This window comes from Carcharodon carcharias, chromosome 1 (genome assembly GCF_017639515.1).
Source record: "Carcharodon carcharias isolate sCarCar2 chromosome 1, sCarCar2.pri, whole genome shotgun sequence".
NCBI classification, from domain to species: Eukaryota; Metazoa; Chordata; class Chondrichthyes; order Lamniformes; family Lamnidae; genus Carcharodon; species Carcharodon carcharias.
In genome coordinates this window covers 100,303,913-100,324,485 of record NC_054467.1, presented here as the reverse complement: position 1 = coordinate 100,324,485, position 20,573 = coordinate 100,303,913, and the positions used below count along the sequence as shown (strand labels likewise).

At 44.0% G+C, this 20,573-nt stretch overlaps 1 protein-coding gene across 5 annotated transcripts in view; it reads left to right on the top strand.

Moving 5' to 3' along the window:
* The window catches only part of prkg2 (protein kinase cGMP-dependent 2), a 128,624-nt gene that overhangs the window by 44,436 nt on the left and 63,615 nt on the right, over nucleotides 1-20,573 (top strand). For 4 of the 5 annotated variants that reach the window (XM_041189078.1, XM_041189062.1, XM_041189070.1 and 1 more), the window contains 3 exons: nucleotides 6,705-6,799; nucleotides 8,453-8,521; nucleotides 12,285-12,383. In XM_041189078.1, the coding sequence (XP_041045012.1) occupies nucleotides 6,705-6,799; nucleotides 8,453-8,521; nucleotides 12,285-12,383 (263 nt within the window). The remainder of the gene's footprint in view (nucleotides 1-6,704; nucleotides 6,800-8,452; nucleotides 8,522-12,284; nucleotides 12,384-20,573) is intronic. The other variant, XM_041189086.1, reaches the window with a different exon arrangement.

The following is a 20,573-nucleotide window of genomic DNA, read 5'->3' as shown; positions in this document are numbered from 1 at the left end:
TCTCTAATTCTGTTCTTCTTCCAGAAACGAGGGTCATTCTATGGAGGCAACCCCCCTCCTTAACAATGGTATGGCAGCTGTAGGCACAGATTTTTAACAATTGAAGAAACCTTCAGAGGGCTCCTCCATCCTGAGGCAGCCTCATGATCTCCATCTATTTTGGCAGTGCCTACGTCTTCCGGTGGAGCCACTGGCCACCCACAGCACCAGCTGCTCCAATTGGCCCTCCGCCCTTAATTGGCTGCCTCCTGGAAGATCGAGCAGATAGGTGGAACTTGGACGCCTTTGTTGGGACACACATATGATCCTGAGGTTGGGCTCTCGACGCCCTGTGGAAAATTCAATCCAATAATTCTAGCATCTTCATGGTCTCTGAAGACATGGGTTGAGATTTTCTGGCCCTGCCATAGTGGGGTCCACTGCGGGGTATGCGGTGGGCCAGCTAAAAACCCATTGTCGGTCGGCAGGATTGGACGAACCCAGTGGTGGGTGGGGCTGTAAATCCTGCACATAGTTACTATGCAACAATGCCTCAAAATGTTCCCTTTTAACAAACTGAACCTCGTAATCAGTTAGTTTAGGAGAGTATTTTCAACTAAATGATCCAAGATGACCTTCCACAACCTTTATACTCTTATACTTTGATCATGACTGTTTTCTTGGACGGAGAGAGGGAACTAGATACAACAGAGGATTGTCCAGCAGGTAAATGTGGTTGAATCAACTCAGTAGAAGATCTCCTGTCGGGAAAGCTTGTGAAGCTGAAATCAGATCTACCTTCTACATACAAAAGGAATTGAACATAAAAGTAAGGATGTTATGCTTCAGTTATATAGGGCATTGGTGAGACCGCACCTCGAATTGTGTGTGCAGTTTTGGTCTCTTTATTTAAGGAAGGATGTAAATGCATTGGAGGCGGTTCAGAGGAGGTTTACTAGATTGATACCTGGAATGAGTGGGTTGTCTTATGAGGAGAGATTAAACAGACTGCACTTGTTTCCACTGGAGTTTAGAAGAGTGAGGGGTGATTTGAATGAAGTGTACAAGATCCTGAATGGTCTCAACAAGGTGGACATTGAAAGGATGTTTCTTCTTGTGGGTGTGTCCAGGACTGCGGGGCACTGTTTTAAAATTAGGGGTCGCCCTTTTAGGACAGAGATGAGGAGAATTTTTTTCTCTCGGAGGATTGTGTGACTTTGGAACTCTCTGCCTCAGAAGACGGTGGGGGCACTGGATATTTTTAAGGCAGAGGTAGATAGATTCTTTTTAGGCAAGGGAATCAAAGGCTAATGGGGTAGATTGGAGCATAGAATTTGAAACACAAGCAGATCAGCCGTGATCTTATTAAACGGTGGAGCAGGCTCGAGGAGCCGAATGGTCTATTCCTGTTCCTATTTCTTATGTTCTTTTGTCTAACCATTTACCATTTTTAAAGAATTTCCTGAGTCTATACAAAAGGGATTGTAGAACATGCTAAAGTACATCAGAGCTTATTGAATTCTCAGTATGGGTACTGGGTGTAAGGTCATTACTTATTGCTTCACGCAGAAAAGATCATTCGGCGAACATAATAAAAGAGCGGATAACTTGGAACAGAACATGAGGGACCCAGCACAACAGTGTTACAAAACTTGATTAAGGATAAATATCAAATAATTCACATTCATCAGAGGAGGTAGAATTTGCATACCTTGAAGGATTTCCAATTTTCTTAAGCTCAGGCACTTAGGTCACTCTGTCACCAAACAGCACTTTATGTAATAATTGTCCTCTTGGGGTTGAAAGTGATTCCATCAGACATTGTCTTCTGTTTTTAAGCTGCTTTGGCAGCTGTTCCTCCACAGGAAATATGTAAAGCCAGCTGATCATCACTTCACACAGTCTGTGAGTTACTAATGCATGGATTTATCGAGGCAGTGTCCAAGGGGCTGGTAGTTGGCAATTGCCACTTCCGTTACAGTTTGTCGTTTTCCTCAGTTTGTTTCAACAATTTTTTCAGTACATATGTTTTGAAAGCCTCCTTAAATTTTGCGTGGATGAAAGATGTAACCTGAAGGAGAAATTAAGATGATTATCTGCTCATATAGAATCAAATCCTGCCTCTCTCAGTGATAGTCCGAAACTGGCCTTGACATCGCTGTCTGGATATTGACCCAGAGTTTGCAGTAGAAGTAACAGTGAGGCTATCAGTGCTGACCATTATTAAAGCGTACATCAGACAGCAATGTCTGAAGACCACACATGCACAGTAAATGCAGAAATTAGGATGTTGCTCTGCTCCTCCTGCAGCTGTGTCACATCAAGACATTCAACAGTGAAATACCTAGAATGGCATGAAGTAACTGTAGTTACATAATAAATACACATTAAATACATCAGAAAAAGCCAGGGCTTGTCCATTCCAGTACAGTTTGATAAGTCTTAATTGCAGCACTAAAACTTAGGGCCCAGTCTTAACTCTGTTTTAGTGGTTGGATTTTGAAAGAGTTAAAACCCACTCTTATTAATCTCTGATACTGAAAATTAACTTGTACTAGAGTATAGTCTCATTCCTTCATATTTAAATTATTCTTGGCGGTTTTTAAAAACAAAATCAGAAAAATAATTTTTAAAACCCTTTTCTTTCTCTCTCTTCTGTCTCTTAATCCCATCATTCTTTCCCTGTATTTATTTCACTTTCTGTACCTGATTTGGCATTGGATTACCTGTGTTAAATTATGCCTCCTAGTTCAGAATTTGCACTGTTCGATGACAATTCTTTAATCTGATTGGTTAAAGAGATACACAATTGCTTGCCCTGTCCCAGATCCCATATACTGTACAGAAATGGATTTCCAATCACCGTAAGTTCCAATACAAAAGCCCATAGAAAGTGGGCAAGTGCAAGTGCAATGAATATCTGGGGCTGTGAAGGAATGGTGATTATAGTTCCAAGCCAGATTGATCTGTGAGTTGGGGCAGCATTTTCCCCCCTTCGGGGGGGTTATGCAGGCACGGGCGGGCGGTTCCTGTTCAGCGCCCCCAATTGGGGGCATGCCGCCATTTTATGTGGGCAGGATAATTCAGGCCTGCCCAACATGATGTCCACTCAGTAGCGCTTTGTGCTCCCTGAGCCAGGAGTGCACTCTTTCCCACATGTATGCAAACGAGCGCAGAGATCTCCCTGAGGCAAAGTGCTGCCTCAGGGAGATCGGCTCAAGTGTGAAAACATTATTAAAGGCAGAAAACAATATTCCTGACATGTCCCCTCATGTGACACTGTCACATGAGCTGGGACATGTCAATTACTTTTATTTAAAAATTTTCTGAACATTTTAAATTCCCTCACGAAACCTCATCGTGCCCATGGATGAGGTTTCATGCTTTTTCGGAATGCCACCTAGGCTTTTTGCCTGCCTGCCAACCATAAGGTTGGACTGGCAGGCCCATTAATTAGGTAAATTACTTTTTTAAAGGCCTTAAGTGGCCGCTCAGCTGCCCGCCCACCAAACTGAGAATCTAAATGACACGGGGTGACATTGGAATGCACGCCCGACGTCACCCCATGTCACTTTACTCATCGGCAAGCAGGCCCCACTCCTGCTTGCCGACTGGAAATTGCTGCCCTTGGAGAGGAACTTGCAGTTGGTGGTGTTCCCAGGCGACTGCAGCTCTTGTCCTCCTAGGTGGCAGAGCTCACTGGTTTGGATGGTTTCAAGCTTCTTGAGTGTTTTTGGAGCTGCATTCATCCAGGCAAGTGGAGAGCATTCCATCACACTCCTGACTTTTGCCTTGTAGATGGTGGACAGGCTTTGGGGAATCAAGAGAGGAGCTATTTGCTGTAGAATCCCAGCTTTTGATTTTCTCCTGTAGCCACAGCATTTATATGACTAGTCCAGTTCACTTTCTGGTCATTGGTAACCCATAGGTTATTGAGAGTGAGAATTCAGCAATGGCAATGCCATTGAAAGTCAAGGGGAGATGGTTAGATTTTCTTTTCTTGGAGATGGCCATTGCCTGGCACTTATATGGTGCAAATTTTACCTGCCACTTACCAGCCCAAGCTTAAATGTTGTCCAGGTTTTGCTATATGTGGGCATGGACTCCTTCAGTGTCTGAGGAGTAGCAAATGCCACTAAACATTATTCAATCATCAGCAAACATCCCCACTTCTGACCTTATGTTGGAGGGAAGGTCATCAATAAAGCAGCTGAAGATGGTTGGGCCTAGGACACTAACCGGAAGAATTCCTGCGGTGATATCGTGGGGCTAAGATAATTGGCACCAACAACCACAGCCATTTTCCTTTGTGCTAGATATGATTCCAACCAATGGCAACAAGGAGCAGGAGAAGGCCATTTGTCACATTGAGCCTGCACTGCCATTTAATAAGATCATGGCTGACCTGATTGTAAACTCAAATCTGTATCCCACCTACCCCGACAACCTATCATCCCCTTGCTTACTAAGAATCTATCCACCTCTGCCTTAAAAATATTCAAAGACTCTGCTTCCACTGTCTCTTCAGGAAGAGAGTTTCAAAGACTCACAACCCTCTGAGAGAAAAGATTTTGCCTCATCTCCTTTTTAAATGGGCGACCCCTATTTTTACACAGTGACCCCCTAGTTCTAGATTCCCCCATAAGAGGAAACATCCTCTCCACCTCCACCCTGTCAAGACCCCTCAGGATCTTATATGTTTCAGTCAAGTTACCGCTTACTCTTCTAAACTCCAGCAGATACAAGCCTAGTTTGTCCAACCCACCCATTCCTGGTATTGGTCTGATAAGCCTTCTCTGAACTGTTTCCAATGCATTTACATCCTTCCTTAAATAAGGTGACCAATACTGTACACAGCACTCCAGATGTGGTCTCACCCGTGTTCTGTATAATTGAAGCATAACCTCCTGACTTTTGTATTCAATTCCCCTCGCAATAAATGATAACATTCTAGTATCTTTCCTGATTACTTGCTGTACCTGCATACTAGCCTTTTGCAATTCATGCAAAAAGACACCCAAATCCCTCTGCATCTCAGAGCTCTGCAATCTCTTACCATCTAGATAATATGCTTCTCTTTTATTTTTCCTGTCTAAATGGACAATTTCACATTTTCCCACATTATACTCCATTTGCCAGATCTTTGCCCACTCACCTAACTTAGCTATACCGAATTGTAGCCTCCTTATGTCCTCTTGAAAACTTACTTTCCTACCTATCTTTGTGTCATCAACAAATTTAGCAACTATCCCACCCATCCCTTCATCCAAGTCATTTATATAAATTGTAAACAGTTGAGGTCCCAGCACTGATCCCTGTGGTACACCACTCATTACATCTAGCCAACCTGAAAAAGACCCATTTATGCCTACTTTCTGCATCATGTTAGCTAGCCAATCTTCTATCCATGTCAATATGTTACCCCCTACGCCATGAGCTTTTATTTTCCGCAGTAACCTTTGATGTGGCACTTTATCAAATGTCTTCTGGAAATCCAAGGACAATACATCCACCGGTTCTCCTTTATCCACAGGTTACTTCCTCAATGTACTGCGATAAATTGGTTAAACGTGATTTCCCTTTCACAAAACCATGTTGACTCTGCCTGATTACCTTGAACTTGTCCAAGTGCCCTGCTATAACTTCTTTAATAATAGCTTCTAACATTTTCCCTATGACAGATGTTAAGCTAACTGGCCTGTAGTTTCCCACTTTCTGTCTCCTTCACCTTTTGAATAACGGAGTTACCTTTGCTATCTTCCAATCTAATGGGACCTTGTTCGAATCTAGGGAAATAAAAACCAATGCATCAACTATCTCATTAGCCCTCCTGTCTCACTAGCCATCACTAATTATCCTCACGATTCCTATTGGCTTCAGTTTTGCTAGAGATTCTTGAAGCTACACTTGGTCAAATGCTGCCGTGATTTCAAGGGTAGTCACTCTTACCTTACCTCACCATCCGCTGCTGATACAAAATTCAAGCTAAAATAAACTGATTTAGTTATTGGGGTAGATTTAAAGAAAGTGTTTCTAGCTGTTTTTTATTCAATTGTGGAATGTGGGCTTCGCTGGCTGGGCCAGAATTTATTGCCCATCCCTAGTTGCCCGTGATAAGGTGGTAGGTAGTGAGCTGCCTTCTTGAACCACTACTTCACAAGAGCTACCCATGGAAACAAGTGATACTTCAAAAAAATCCAGTTGCTTACACATGTGAATGGGGTTAAGGGCAATTGACTGTAGAAGCAAGATCATCTTTAAGTTAAACAAATTACTTCAATGAGTCACACTCAACAGCCGTTGAAGAGTTCAATGATAGCTAACAAAAATATATCACGTGCCCTTACGATATTTTTAAAGAGTTCATCCATCTTACAGAGCTCTATAATTTGGACATGAAGTATACACTGCAGACATTATGGCTGACTTTTACACTCCCCCAACCCACCACTTGGGAGTGGCTGACATGTGGGGAGAGGACATAAAATCAGGTTGGATGTTGAAGATTTCCATGCCCGTTTTTACCAGCCCACCCACTCCTGCGCCAATTGAGTCCATTAAATGGCCAATTGATGGTATTTTACTAGCGATGGAGAGGCCCATCCCACATGGCAAGGCCCCCAGGTATTATTCCCGAAGTATTTGAAAGGCTGCTTAAGATTGGTTTTCTCAATGATGTTTGTTGGTATGATTTTTTAAATCTGCATCATTCTGTTTGATTTTAGGTGAAAGTCACTCAGAGCACTGAGTATCATATAGAGCCACAGCTGATCAAAGTCCTCCAGAGAGGGGATTACTTTGGAGAAAAAGCTCTGATCAGGTTCGCCTACTGAAAATTAATGTATTAACTCAGCAATTATTTTTGAGAAAAAATAATCTTGCCATCCCTAAATTGCTGGTATATTAACAATAAGTACTTTTATTATGATATTGGAAGATGAATTGACTGGTCTGCAGTTTGAGAGCGGTTAAATGCTGTCTATCAAGCAGCAACTTATGGGGTCATGTATAATCATATTTTATTGTGATCAATTTTCAACGTACCATCCAGGCATATAGCTGCCATTTGTAGAAATTGCCCAATTTTCATTGCCTGTATGGAAATAAAGGTCAGGCGGTTTCTAAACTGGGTAGCTCACTTACGACATCAGTCTTACAGCTTGGTGACAAGTTGAAAGTCGATCCTGTTATTTTCAACAAAAAATTGCTTTGAAATAGCTGTTAGAATATTGGATATTGGAATCGTTTTGGCAAGAACTTATTTATTTGGTGTGACCACTTGAGACAAAAAGAACAAATATTGCACAGCCAGGCAGGTCCATGAGCAACCTTTGTGCAAGCAGTGCTTCTGGCATTGTTGAAATGCTATTGGCTAGCTTAAGTTAAGCTTCGCCATTGTGGAGCGATTTTAACCCTATCTGTCCAGGGTAAAACAAGAGCAGGTGGACAGTTGGAATTGCCCTGGTTACTCACCTGGCCTGGATTGCTGGAAGCTGATCAGTTGGGATTTTAACTGGCTCAACTGAATAGGCTGTAAGGATACCCACATGAGCACCATGGCATACATTTTTCCATAAGCATGTTGGGCAACTTTTTTGTATTTTTTTTATTTTCCTTCTGGGATCTATGAGTGCTCTTCCAGGCTTTGCAAGGAAGGCTTTATCTTCTTCTGTGTGGACTCGATCCCCCTCTTTTCAATTGAAAGACAGCTCAGACAGCTGATCCCACCATTGACCTGGTTTTGCCGAGCAACCTGTGGGCCATGTGATTATCCGCTGCTTGCCACCAACCTCCTGTCCAGACTGGAATTTAAATGGGATCTGGGAGTTAAGATACCCTTGACCTTGTTTCTGGAGCAGTGGTCGAGTTTCTTAATCTCCTGCCCAAAGTGACCCGCAATTGAAATTGGGCCTATTCCATGACCGAGACATCTTTCCTTTGGGACAATTCTAGCCTAAGCACCACCACACTCTGCAAACGCTAAGGCAGAGAAGGATAGCAAGAATCCAAAACATTAACAGTCCCAATCAAAGTACTTATTGACTTCTCCTCTTTGGGTAAATCCATAGATCCTACACTCCCATTAGGGAGTTACATTCAGAAGGAGCACACGTTGGAAAACCAAGGAAAGGGCTGACACCCTGCCTTCAGCTCAAGCTTCTTTCAAATGCTGTACCCTGCTGGGAGCCTGATTGGTAATTTTACCCACATAAATTCACACATCACTATGTTCTCTCTATGGAGAGCTAGCCTGAGGTTTTAATTAAATCCAGGGAACAAAAACTAATTAAACAAACCAACAAACTGGATCAGGTAGGAATGTCTGTGGGTGTGTGAGAATGCTTTTCTTTGATGCATACATTATTCTGTTTGAAGGTACAAGAGTTGAATTGCCAGGATGCCAGGTCCTGGTGTATTTCAAAGCAGTATTTGATGTATTTCTGAAATATTCTTTATCTTTTATCTTTCACAGTGATGATGTTAGGTCAGCTAATATAATTGCTGATGAAAACAATGTGGAATGCCTTGTGATAGACAGAGAGTAAGTGTTCCAACAGAGAGTAAGTGTTCCAGCTATTGGTAAATGGAGATCTTTTCAGTTGAACTATCGCAACTTTGGTAAACTCCCCATTTGCCCATTAGATGAAAGTGGGAACACCTTCAGCACACAGACTACAGCAGTTCCAGAAGAAGGTTCACCAATGGGCAATAAATGCTGGCCTTGCCATTGATGCCAATATCCTGAGAATGATTTTAAAAAAATCTTTCTTAAGTGAACTGGAACTAAATTATGCAAGTACATGGTAATGTAAAACAAAAACAGAATTACCTGGAAAAACTCAGCAGGTCTGGCAGCATCGTCGGAGAAGAAAAGAGTTGACGGTTCGAGTCCTCATGACCCTTCGACAGAACTTGAGTTCGAGTCCAAGAAAGAGTTGAAATATAAGCTGGTTTAAGGTGTGTTGGGGTGGGGGGGGCGGTGGTGGGAGAGAGAGAGAGAAAAGTGGAGAGGGTTGGTGTGGTTGTAGGGACAAACAAGCAGTGATAGAAGCAGATCATCAAAAGATGTCACCAACAATAGAACAAAAGAGCACATAGGTGTTAAAGTTGGTGATATTATCTGAACGAATGTGCTAATTAAGAATGGATGGTAGGGCACTCAAGGTATAGCTCTAGTGGGGGTGGGGAGAGCATAAAAGATTTAAAAATACTTAAAAATAATGGAAATAGGTTGGAAAAGAAAAATCTATATAATTTATTGGAAAAAAAACAAAAGGAAGGGGGAAACAGAAAGTGGGTGGGGATGGGGGAGGGAGCTCAAGACCTAAAGTTGTTGAATTCAATATTCAGTCCGGAAGGCTGTAAAGTGCCTAGCCGGAAGATGAGGTGTTGTTCCTCCAGTTTGTGTTGGGCTTCACTGGAACAATGCAGCAAGCCAAGGACAGACATGTGGGCAAGACAGCAGGGTGGAGTGTTAAAATGGCAAGTGACAGGGAGGTTTGGGTCATTCTTGCGGACAGACCGCAGGTGTTCTGCAAAGCGGTCGCCCAGTTTACTTTTTGACTCTCCAATGTAGAGGAGACCACATTGGGAGCAACGAATGCAGTAGACTAAGTTGGGGGAAATGCAAGTGAAATGCTGCTTCACTTGAAAGGAGTGTTTGGGCCCTTGGACGGTGAGGAGGGAGGAAGTGAAGGGGCAGGTGTTGCATCTTTTGCGTGGGCATGGGGTGGTGCCATATGTGGGGGTTGAGGAGTAGGGGGTGATGGAGGAGTGGACCAGGGTGTCCCGGAGGGAGCGATCCCTACGGAATGCCGATAGGGGGGGTGAAGGGAAGATGTGTTTGGTGGTGGCATCATGCTGGAGTTGGCGGAAATGGTGGAGGAACAACACCTCATCTTCCAACTAGGCACTTTACAGGCTTCCGGACTGAATATTGAATTCAACAACTTTAGGTCTTGAGCTCCCTCCCCCATCCCCACCCCCTTTCTGTTTCCCCCTTCCTTTTGTTTTTTTCCAATAAATTATATAGATTTTTCTTTTCCCACCTATTTCCATTATTTTTAAATATTTTTAAATCTTTTATGCTCTCCCCACCCCCACTAGAGCTATACCTTGAGTGCCCTACCATCCATTCTTAAGTAGCACATTCGTTTAGATAATATCACCAACTTTAACACCCATGTGTTCTTTTGTTCTATTGTTGGTGACATCTTTTGATGATCTGCTTCTATCACTGCTTGTTTGTCCCTACAACCACACCAACCCCCTCCACTTCTCTCTCTCTGTCTCTGCACCCCCCACACACACCTTAAACCAGCTTATATTTCAACTCTTTCTTGGACTCGAACTCAAGTTCTGTCGAAGGGTCATGAGGACTCGAAACGTCAACTCTTTTCTTCTCCGGCGATGCTGCCAGACCTGCTGAGTTTTTCCAGGTAATTCTGTTTTTGTTTTGGATTTCCAGCATCCACAGTTTTTTTGTTTTTATTACATGGTAATGTAATCCAGTACAAATGAACACCCAAAGTTAATCATTCCAAGTAATGACAACTAACTTGGAGGTATGATCTACACAGTGCAACAATGATTGGAGCCACCTCTGCACAACTGCAAACCCCAAAGATAGATATGGTGAGGCAGTAGAGTGAGCTTGGGCCCTCATTGAACAGAAATTTGGGTTGTTACAGCATTGCTTCAGATGCTTGCATTAAGGGGAAGTTGAAAAATTTCTATACCAATGTGATTCATGATGCACAATATTGTCATGAAAAGAAATCTCCCCAATGGACTTTGAAGAGACGAAAGAGCAAGCCATGTATGATCTCACTATGGTGAGTAGCAAAAACTAAACCATTGCACCAAGAGTGGCTGGTTCATGAGGATCTCATTACAAAATTCACTGGAAGAACCAGACAATTAGATATTGTTACTTTCTGTTGGACACATTTGAAATGAGATATGTCAGTTGTTTATTTGTTGAAGTTTTGCTATGAAATCCTGTTTACTTAGCTTTTGGAGAACTGTCACTTTTCCTGAACGATGAAAGAATGACATGTGAAACCATTTTGTACAGTATTTTGGCCCAAGTGGTTAATGTTTTCATTATGGCTATCTGTTACAATGCTATTTGATTCTTGAGCATGTGCACGTTTTGTGTTTGTGAGTGTTACGATCAGGTGAGAAGGAGTGAACTAGCTCCCATCTATTCAGCCTTCTCAGTTAGCCACAACAAAAGTTTAAGTTTCATTTTTACAAGGATATGCCTTTCCCAAATCAGAATGTATTTAACTATTTAAGCAGTGAGCAATAAGGGGCTTTCTTTTTTAAAAGAAGAGCAAATTTACTAAGCACTAAACGTGCGGAAAAAATAATAAAAACGTGAAATCACACACACAAGTATCAGGAATAAGGGAAGTTAGAGTCCTATAAAAAGTTAAAAGAAATATGGTTAAGTGTCCTTTGATTATCCTTGAGGCTAGATTTTTAAACGTCGCAGCCGATTGGGATTAGCTAGATTTGTGGATGCAGTCAGATGTAGAAGATGTTGGAATTATTACGAGATCCTGGTTTGCTGGTAAATTTCTAGTAAAGTTGACTTCTGAACTGGGTAATACACTTATTCCAAAAGAAAGAGAGGATAGAGACCACTATTAATCGATCTCTTCTGCTGAAGTCTTTCTTTCAAATCTTACTCTGCAGTGGCTGCAGCTGGCCTGAAATACTCCACCCGTTGTGTATTTCCAAGGAGTCTTGGGTAGGTCTGCCTGTGGCAGCCATTGTTTCAATATCCAACATTTTAATGTCTCTCTACACTCCCCTGAGGGTGACTTGTTTGTTTTTCACTTTCACCTTGAAAGGTGGCCCTGAACGTTTAAATAGTTTGTTCTGACTCATTTCAAATTGCAAAATTTCCAGTCAGTTGAAAATTTGAAAATCATATTTTCACAGTTAAATGGGCATACCCTCGGGACAGTAGGCCATAACACCATTCTTTGGAATAAGTGAATTCAATTCTTTATTTGAACCCTTTATTTGAAAAAGAGAATACTTGTGTTATTTTTGTAATATTCTCTAATAATGAATGTTATTTTTATGTATTATTTTAAATTCATACACCCTGAAGATCTCCCAGTCTTAACTGTTTCATTAGAACCCATCAAAAACATTTCAGAGCTGCTGTCTTTTTTGTCAGATGATCAATATTTTTGAACTGCTGAAGTAGACTTAGAACAATAAATCCTTCATGATTTCAAAAGACAATTACATGCTCTTTCCTTTATTTATCTTATTGCATGTGACAGAACGTTCAATCAAACGGTCGGTACATTTGATGAACTCCAGAACTACCTTCAGGGTTATGTCGCAGAGTTGGCTAGAGATGATGAGAAAAGACATGCCAAGTAAGTTGTTTTTACCCTTAATAATATATACAATAGTAAATGCAAAAATACCAACATTTAGCACTGTTTCAATATTTTAAAAGTACTTAGGATTGACAAGTTGCAACACATCTACAGATATACATCATTTCCTGAAGAAATGAATAGTTAGGCACTGTGATGTTGTAAACCTAGGGGACACATTTCCTTTGAACTGCTCAAGCTCTGCCAGTGTATATTACTGGAATTGTGGTGTTGGAGTTAACACAGTTCGAGTAAAGGCCTGGTTGTGGAAATTACTATTGTTGATAGCAGCCCATGAACGTGACATTTATTATGTCATCTTAAGTATGTTACACGCTTTGTAAATAAAATGTCATCTTGTAACAGTCATTTCTAGACCAGAACGTCAAAAATATTTTTGCTATTTTACTTAATTTTCCTTGACATTTTTGCTAGAAATTTATTTTCCTCATTTTTCTCTTTTCATCTTGGCACCTTTAGTCAAAATGGTAAACACGCAGTCTACTTCCAAGCTGTCTAGAATCTTCTGTAATCAACTAGTGACCAGAAAGGGCCAGAGATTGCCCAGCCAATTGCTCCAATTTGTCGCTTCCGCCCACCATTATAAATGTAACAGCCTTTCAGACTCAACATGGTGCAGGTTAGGAACTGAGTGGAGCAGGACTTGGTCTTGATTTGTCAATACAAGGTAGCCTAAGGTGCTAACTTTTAGTTCAAGACTGTCAGTTATAGGATTTCCCCCCTATTATATTAATAAATTATTTAGCTAAGTGTAGAGAATTTATTTTTAAATAATTATTTTCCATCAGTTCCACAGGTGCCAGTGATATTCTGACACTGCATGTAAGTTGGATTTGTTTATAGATGGTGATTGGTGATTGGTGTTGGTATAGCCAAGCCTAATTCTGTCCAAATAGATATTTTGGTCTAAAGATTTGATCCAGGTTGGCCCAGCTTGACAGAAAATGTACACAGGAAACAATTACTGTGCTGGAAAGGATGGACAGTGTCCATTAATTATATGGCTTTGAGCCTCACTTGTACCAGACTGGCAAGCTGGAAATGCCTGCTAGGCATTCCCAAGCAGCTTGTCAGGGACAATTATATTAACAAAAACAAAAAATGCTGGAAAAACTCAGCAGGTCTGACAGCATCTGTGAAGAGGAAGACAGAGTTAACATTTCGGGTCCGTATGACTCTTCTTCAGAGCTAAAGAGAATTAAAAATATGGTGAAATATATACTGTTTAAGGGGGGGTGGAACAGGTGAAGCTGGAAAGAAGGCCAGTGATAGGTGGAGGTGAAGGAGAGATTGCAAAATATGTCATAAACAAAAGAGAACAACATGAACAAGTGACAGATCACCCTAGTGGTGGGAAAAAAGATCAAAAATAGGCTAAAAGGTGGGGATAAAACAATGAATAAAATTGGAAATCAAATTTAAAAATAATTTAAAAAGTGGAAAAATAAACAAATAAGGATTAAAAAATAGAAATGGAGATTGAAAAAAAGGGATCTAAAAGGGGTGAGGATGGAGGAGAGAGTTCATGGTCTGAAGTTGTTGAACTCAATGTTAAGTCAGGAAGGCTATAAAGGAAGATGAGGTGCTGTTCCTCCAGTTTGCGTTGAGCTTCACTGGAACACTGCAGCAGGCCAAGGACGGACATGTGGGCATGACAGCAGCGGCTGTGTGGCTTGCCGGCAGACCGAAGGTGTTCCGCAAAGCAGTCACCCAGTCTGCATTTGGCCTCTCCAATGTAGAGGAGACCACATTGGGAGCAGCGAATGCAGTAGACCAAATTGAGGGAAGTGCAAGTGAAGTGCTGCTTCACTTGAAAGGAGTGTTTGGGCCCTTGGACGGTGAGGAAGGGGTAAGTAAAGGGGCAGGTGTTGCACCTTCTGCGGTTGCGTGGGAAGGTGCTGTGGGAGGGGGTTGCGGTGTAGGGGGTGATGGAGGAGTAGACCAGGGTGTCCCAGGGGAAATGGTCCCTATGGAATGTCAGGGGGAGGGCAGTGAAGGGAAGATGTGTTTGATGATGGCATCATGCTAGAGTTGGCAGAAATGGCGGAGGATGATCCTTTGAATGCGGAGGCTTGTGGGGTGATAAGTGAGGCCAAGGGGGATCCTATCATAGTTCTGGGACAGAGAGGAAGGTGTGAGGGCAGAGGCAAGGGAGATGGGTCGGACACGGTTGAGGGCCCTGTCAACTACCGTGGGTGTGAAACCTTGGTCAAGGAAGAAGGAGGACATGTCAGAAGCACTGTTTTTGAAAGTGGCATCATCAGAACAAATGCGACGGAGGCGAAGGAACTGAGAGAATGGGATGGAGTCCTTATAGGAAACAGGGTGTGCAGAGTTGTTATCAAGGCAGCTGTGGGGGTCGGTGAGCTTGTAATGGATATTGGTGGACAGTCTATCACCAGAAATTGAAACAGAGAGGTAAAGGAAGGGAATGGAAGTGTCGGAGATGGACCATGTGAAAGTGATGGATGGGTGGAAATTGGAAGCAAAATTGTTAAATTTTTCGAGTTCCAGACGAGAGCATGAAGCGGCACCAAAACAGTCACTGAGGTACCAAAAAAAGATTTTTGGGTGGGGGGCCTGAGTAGGACTGGAACAAGGAATGTTCCACATACCCCATAAAGAGACAGGCATAACTGGGGCATATGCGGGTACTCATAGCCACACCTTCTATTTGGAGGAAGTGAGACGAGTTTAAGGAGAAATTGTTCAGTGAGAGAACAAGTTCAGCCAGATGAAGGAGAGTGGTGATGGATGGGGATTGTTCAGCCTTTGTTCAAGGAAGAAGCGGAGAGCCCTCAGACCATCCTGGTTTTTTGATCCCCATCCTTTTTAATCCCCCTTTTTCAACATTCATTTCTATTTTTAATTTTTTTCCACTTATTTTTATTATTATTATCTTTTAATTGATTTCCATTTTTATTCATTGTTTTATCCCCACCTTTTAGCCTATTTTCAACCTTTTCCCCCACCACCGTCCCCTCTCCCCACCCCACCCCCACTAGGGCCACCTGTCACTTGTTCATGTTGTTCTTTCCAGAGTGCTTACCCTGGTCTGGCTAATATCTCATTCTGCTTTCTACTCTTAATGCCACCATTAGCACCTCCTTCAGCCAGTACCACCACTATTAACACCCGTTTGACCTCTTGTTTATGACATCTCTTGCAATCTCTCCTTTGCCTCCACCTATCACTGGCCTTCTATCCAGCTTCACCTGTTCCACCCCCTTAAACAATATATATTTCACCACATTTTTACTTCTCTTTAGCTCTGAAAAAGTCATATGGACTTGAAGCGTTAACTCTGTCTTTCCACAGATGCTGTCAAGCCTGCTGAGTTTTCCCAGGTTTCCTGCATCTGCAGTATTTTGCTTTTATAATTATATTAACTATGTGCCACTGTGCCATTGGCAATGGCCTCAGGTAGATTTGGCCAGAGGGAGTTAGCGATTCACAGAGGGAGGGAGACAGCAGTTGGGGTGAGCAAGGGAGGCAGCTGTTAGGCGAAGGAGGGAGGCAGTGGATAGGTGAAAGAGGGAGGCAGCAGATGGGTGAAGGAGGGAGGCAGCAGATGGGCGAAGGAGGGAGGCAGCAGATGGGTGAAGGAGGGAGGCAGCAGATGGGCGAAGGCAGGAGGCAGCAGATGGGCGAAGGAGGGAGGCAGCAGATGGACGAAGGAGGGAGGCAGCAGATGGGCGAAGGAGGGAGGCAGCAGATGGGCGAAGGAGGGAGGCAGCGGATAAGTGAGGAGGGAGGCAGCAGATGGGTGAAGAGGGTGGCTGCAGATGGGTGGAGGCAGTGGTTAGGTGAAGGAGGGAGGCAGCAGATGGGTGAAGGAGGGAGCAGCAGATGGGTGAAGGAGGGAGGCAGCAGATGGGTGAAGGAGGGAGGCAGCAGATGGGCGAAGGAGGGAGGCAGCAGATGGGCGAAGGAGGGAGGCAGCAGATGGGCGAAGGCAGGAGGCAGCAGATGGGCGAAGGAGGGAGGCAGCAGATGGGCGAAGGAGGGAGGCAGCGGATAAGTGAGGAGGGAGGCAGCAGATGGGTGAAGAGGGTGGCTGCAGATGGGTGAAGGTGGGAGGCAGCAGATGGGTGAAGGTGGGAAGCAGCAGATGGGTGAAGGAGGGAGGCAGCAGATGGGTGAAGGAGGGAGGCAGCAGATGGGTGAAGGAGGGAGGCAGCAGATGGGTGAAGGTGGGAGGCAGCAGATGGGTGAAGGAGGGAGGCAGCAGATGGGTGAAGGAGGGAGGCAGCAGATGGGTGAAGGAGGGAAGCAGCAGATGGGCGAAGGAGGGAAGCAGCAGATGGGCGAAGGAAGGAGGCAGCGGTTAGGTGAAGGAGGGAGGCAGTGGCTGGGTGGAACATTCTGCCCTACTTTAAAGCAGCCACACAAATGTGATTTGTTGTTGTAAAATAGGCGCAGCATTAGAGAATTTCTAAGCATAAGTGAGGGGGAGGCAATGCCGTAGTAATATTGTCGCTGGACGAGTATTCCACAGAGCAGGGTAATGCTCTGGGGATCCAGGTTCTAATCCCACCAGGGCAGATGGTGGAATTTGAGTTCAATAAAAATTTGGAATTAAAGTCTAATGACCATGAAACCATTGCCGATTGTTGTAAAAACTTTCCTTTAGGAAGGTAATCTGTCGTCCTTACCTATTCTGGCCTACACATGCCTCCAGACACATAGCAATGTGAATGATGCTTAAATACCCTCTGAAATGGCCTAGCAAGCCACTCAGTCATAACAAACCGCTACAAAATCACAAAAATGGTATGAAACCGGACAGACCACCTGGCATTGACCTTGACACCGGAAACGACAACAGCAATCACAGTTGACCCTGCAAAGTCCTCTGTACTAACATCTGGGGGCTAGTGCCAAAATTTGGAGAGCTGTCTCACAGACTAGTCAAGCAACAGCCTGACATAGTCACCCTCATAGAATCATACATTACAGATAATGTCCCAGTTACCACCATCACCATTCCTGGGTATGTCCTGTCCCACCAGAAGGACAGGCCCAGCAGAGGTGGCGGCACAGTTGCCCTGGGAGTCCTCAACATCGATTCCAGGCCCCATGTAGCCTCATGGCATCAGGTCAAACATGGGCAAGGAAACCTCCTGCTGATTACTACATACTGCCCTCTCTCAGCTGATAAATCAGTGCTCCTCCATGTTGAACACCAGTTGGAGGAAGCACTGAGTGTGGCAAGTGCACAGAATGTACTCTGGATGGGGGACTTCAATGTCCATCACCAAGAGTGGCTCGGTAGCACCACTACTGACTGAGCTGACCGAGTCCTAAAATACATAGCTGTAAGACTGGGTCTGCAGCAGGTGGTGAGGGAACCAACAAGAGGGAAAAGCATACTTGACCTCATCCTCACCAACCTGCCTGCCACAGATGCATCTGTCCATGGCAGTATTGGTAGGAGTGACTACCGCACAGTCATTGTGGAGAAGAAGTCCCACCTTCACGTTGCCACAGAAGGCTGTGGAGGCCAGGTCATTGAGTGTATTTAAGACCAAGATAGATAGGTTCTTGATTGGTAGGGGGATCAAAGGTTACGGGAAGAAGACGGGAAAATGGGTTTGAGAAACTTATCAGCCATGATTGAATGGTGGAGAAGACTTGATGGGCCGAATGGCCTAATTTCTGCTCCTATGTCTTTTGGTCTTATGGTCTTATTGAGGATACCCTCCATCGTGTGGTGTGGCACTACCATTGTGCTAAATGGGATAGATTTCAAACAGATCTAGCAACACAAAACTGGACATCCATGAGACGCTGTGGGCCATCAGCAGAATTGTACTCGAACACAACCTGTAACTTCATGGCCCAGCATGTCCCCAGTCTACCATTACCATCAAACCAGGGGGTCAATCCTTGTTCAATGAAGAGTGCAGCGGGCATGCCAGGAGCAAAACCAGGCATACCTAAAAATGAGGTGTCAACCTGGTGAAGCTATAACACAGGAGTTTTTGCATGCCAAACAGCATAAGCAGCAAGTGATAGACAGAGCTAAGCGATCCCACAACCAATGGATCAGATCTGAGCTCTGCAGTCCTGCCACATCCAGTCATGAATGGTGGTGGACAATTAAACAACTCACTGGAGGAGGAGGCTCCACAAATATCCCCATCTTCAATGATGGAGGAGCCCAGCACATCAGTGCAAAAGATAAAGCTGAAGCATTTGCTACAATCTTAAGCCAGAAGTGCCAAGTGGATGATCCATCTCGGCCTCCTCCGGAGGTTCCCAGCATCGCAGTCTTCAGCCAATTCGATTCACTCCACATGATATCAAGAAATGGCAGAAGACCCTAGATACTGCAGTCTATGGGCCCTGACAATTTCGGGCAATAGTGCTGAAGACTAGTGCTCCAGAACTTGCCGCACCCCTAGCCAAGCTGTTCCAGTACAGCTACAACACTGGCATCTACCTGGCTATGTGAAAACTTGCCAGGTATATCCTGTACACAAAAAGCAGGACAAATCCAACCTGGCCAATTATCGCCTCATCAGTCTACTCTCGATCATCAGTAATGTAATGGAAGGGGTCATCAACAGTGCTATCAAGTGGCGCTTGCTTAGCAATAACCAGCTCATTGATGCCCAGTTTGGGCTCCGCCAGGACCACTCAGCTCCTGACCTCCTTTCGGCCTTGGTTCAAACATGGACAAAAGAGCTGAACTCCTGAGGTGAAGTGAGAGTGACTGCCCTTGACATCAAGGCCGAATTTGACAGTGTATGACATCAAGGAGCCCTAGTGAAACTGGAGTCAATGGGAATCAGGGGGAAAACTCTCTGCTGGTTGGAGTCATTCCTAGCACAAAGGAAGATGGTTGTGGTTGTTGGAGGTCAGTCATCTCAGCTCCAGGACATCACTGCAGGAGTTCCTCAGGGTAGTGTCCTTGGCCCAACATCTTCAGCTGCTTCATCAATGACCTTCCTTCCAATAATAAGGTCAGAAGTGGGGATATTTGCTGATTATTGCACAATGTTCAGCACCATTCGTGACTCCTCAATACTGAAGCAGTCCATGTTCAAATGCAGCAAGACCTGGACAATATCCAGGCTTGGGCTGACAAGTGACAAATAACATTTATGCCACACAAATGTCAGGCAATGACCATCTCCACTAAGAGAGAATCTAACCATCACCCCTTGATGTTCAGTGGCATTACCATCACTATCAACATCCTGGGGGTTACCATTGGCCAGAAACTGAACTGGACTAGCCATATAAAACCTGTGGCTACAAGAACCTGTCAGAGGCTAGGAATCCTGTGACGAATAACCCATCTCCTGACTCCCCAAAGCCGGTCCACAATCTACAAGGTACAAGTCAGGGGTGTGACAGAATACTCCCCACTTGCCTGGATGAATGCAGCTCCCACAACACTCAAGAAGCTTGACACCCTCCAGGACAAAGCAGCCCACTTGATTGGCATCACATCCACGACATTCACTCCCTCCACCACCAACGCAGTGTGCACCATCTACAAGATGCATTGCAGGAATTCACCAAGGATCCTTAGTCAGCAATTTTCAAACTCACAACCACTACCATCTAGAAGGACAAGGGCAGCAGATAGCTGGGAACACAACCACCTGGAAGTTCCCCTCCAAGTTACTCACCATCCTGACTTGGAAATATATCACCATTCCTTCACTGGCGCTGGGTCCAAATCCTGGAACTCCCTTCTTAACAGCACTGTGGGTGTATATACGCCACATGGACTGCAGCTGTTCAAGAAGACAGCTCACCACGGCCTTCTCAAAGGCAATTAGGGATGGGCAATAAATGCTGGCCCAGCCAGCGAACCCCTCATCCCGTAAATGAATTTTTAAAAAGCTGGAATCATATCGCTCAAGATTGAATTTTTCTTTTACAAAATCAAAGGACATGGCATGATCTGGACATCTGAATGCTAATCTGGGATTTTTTTTATAAAGAAGGTCACAAGTTCACCTTGGAACTGTCAGCAAGCAGGCCTCTTCCAAGAAACCTCTTGACCTTTATGGTACTTGAGGAAGGTTTGGTTGTTTTGAACTGCAATCACTTTAATTGATGGAGAAAAAAAGCTTCATAGGAAGGTTAGGAACCTGCTGGAAACCACATGTGTGAGAGGAACAAAGCTTAAGTTGTGAACCTGCTTGT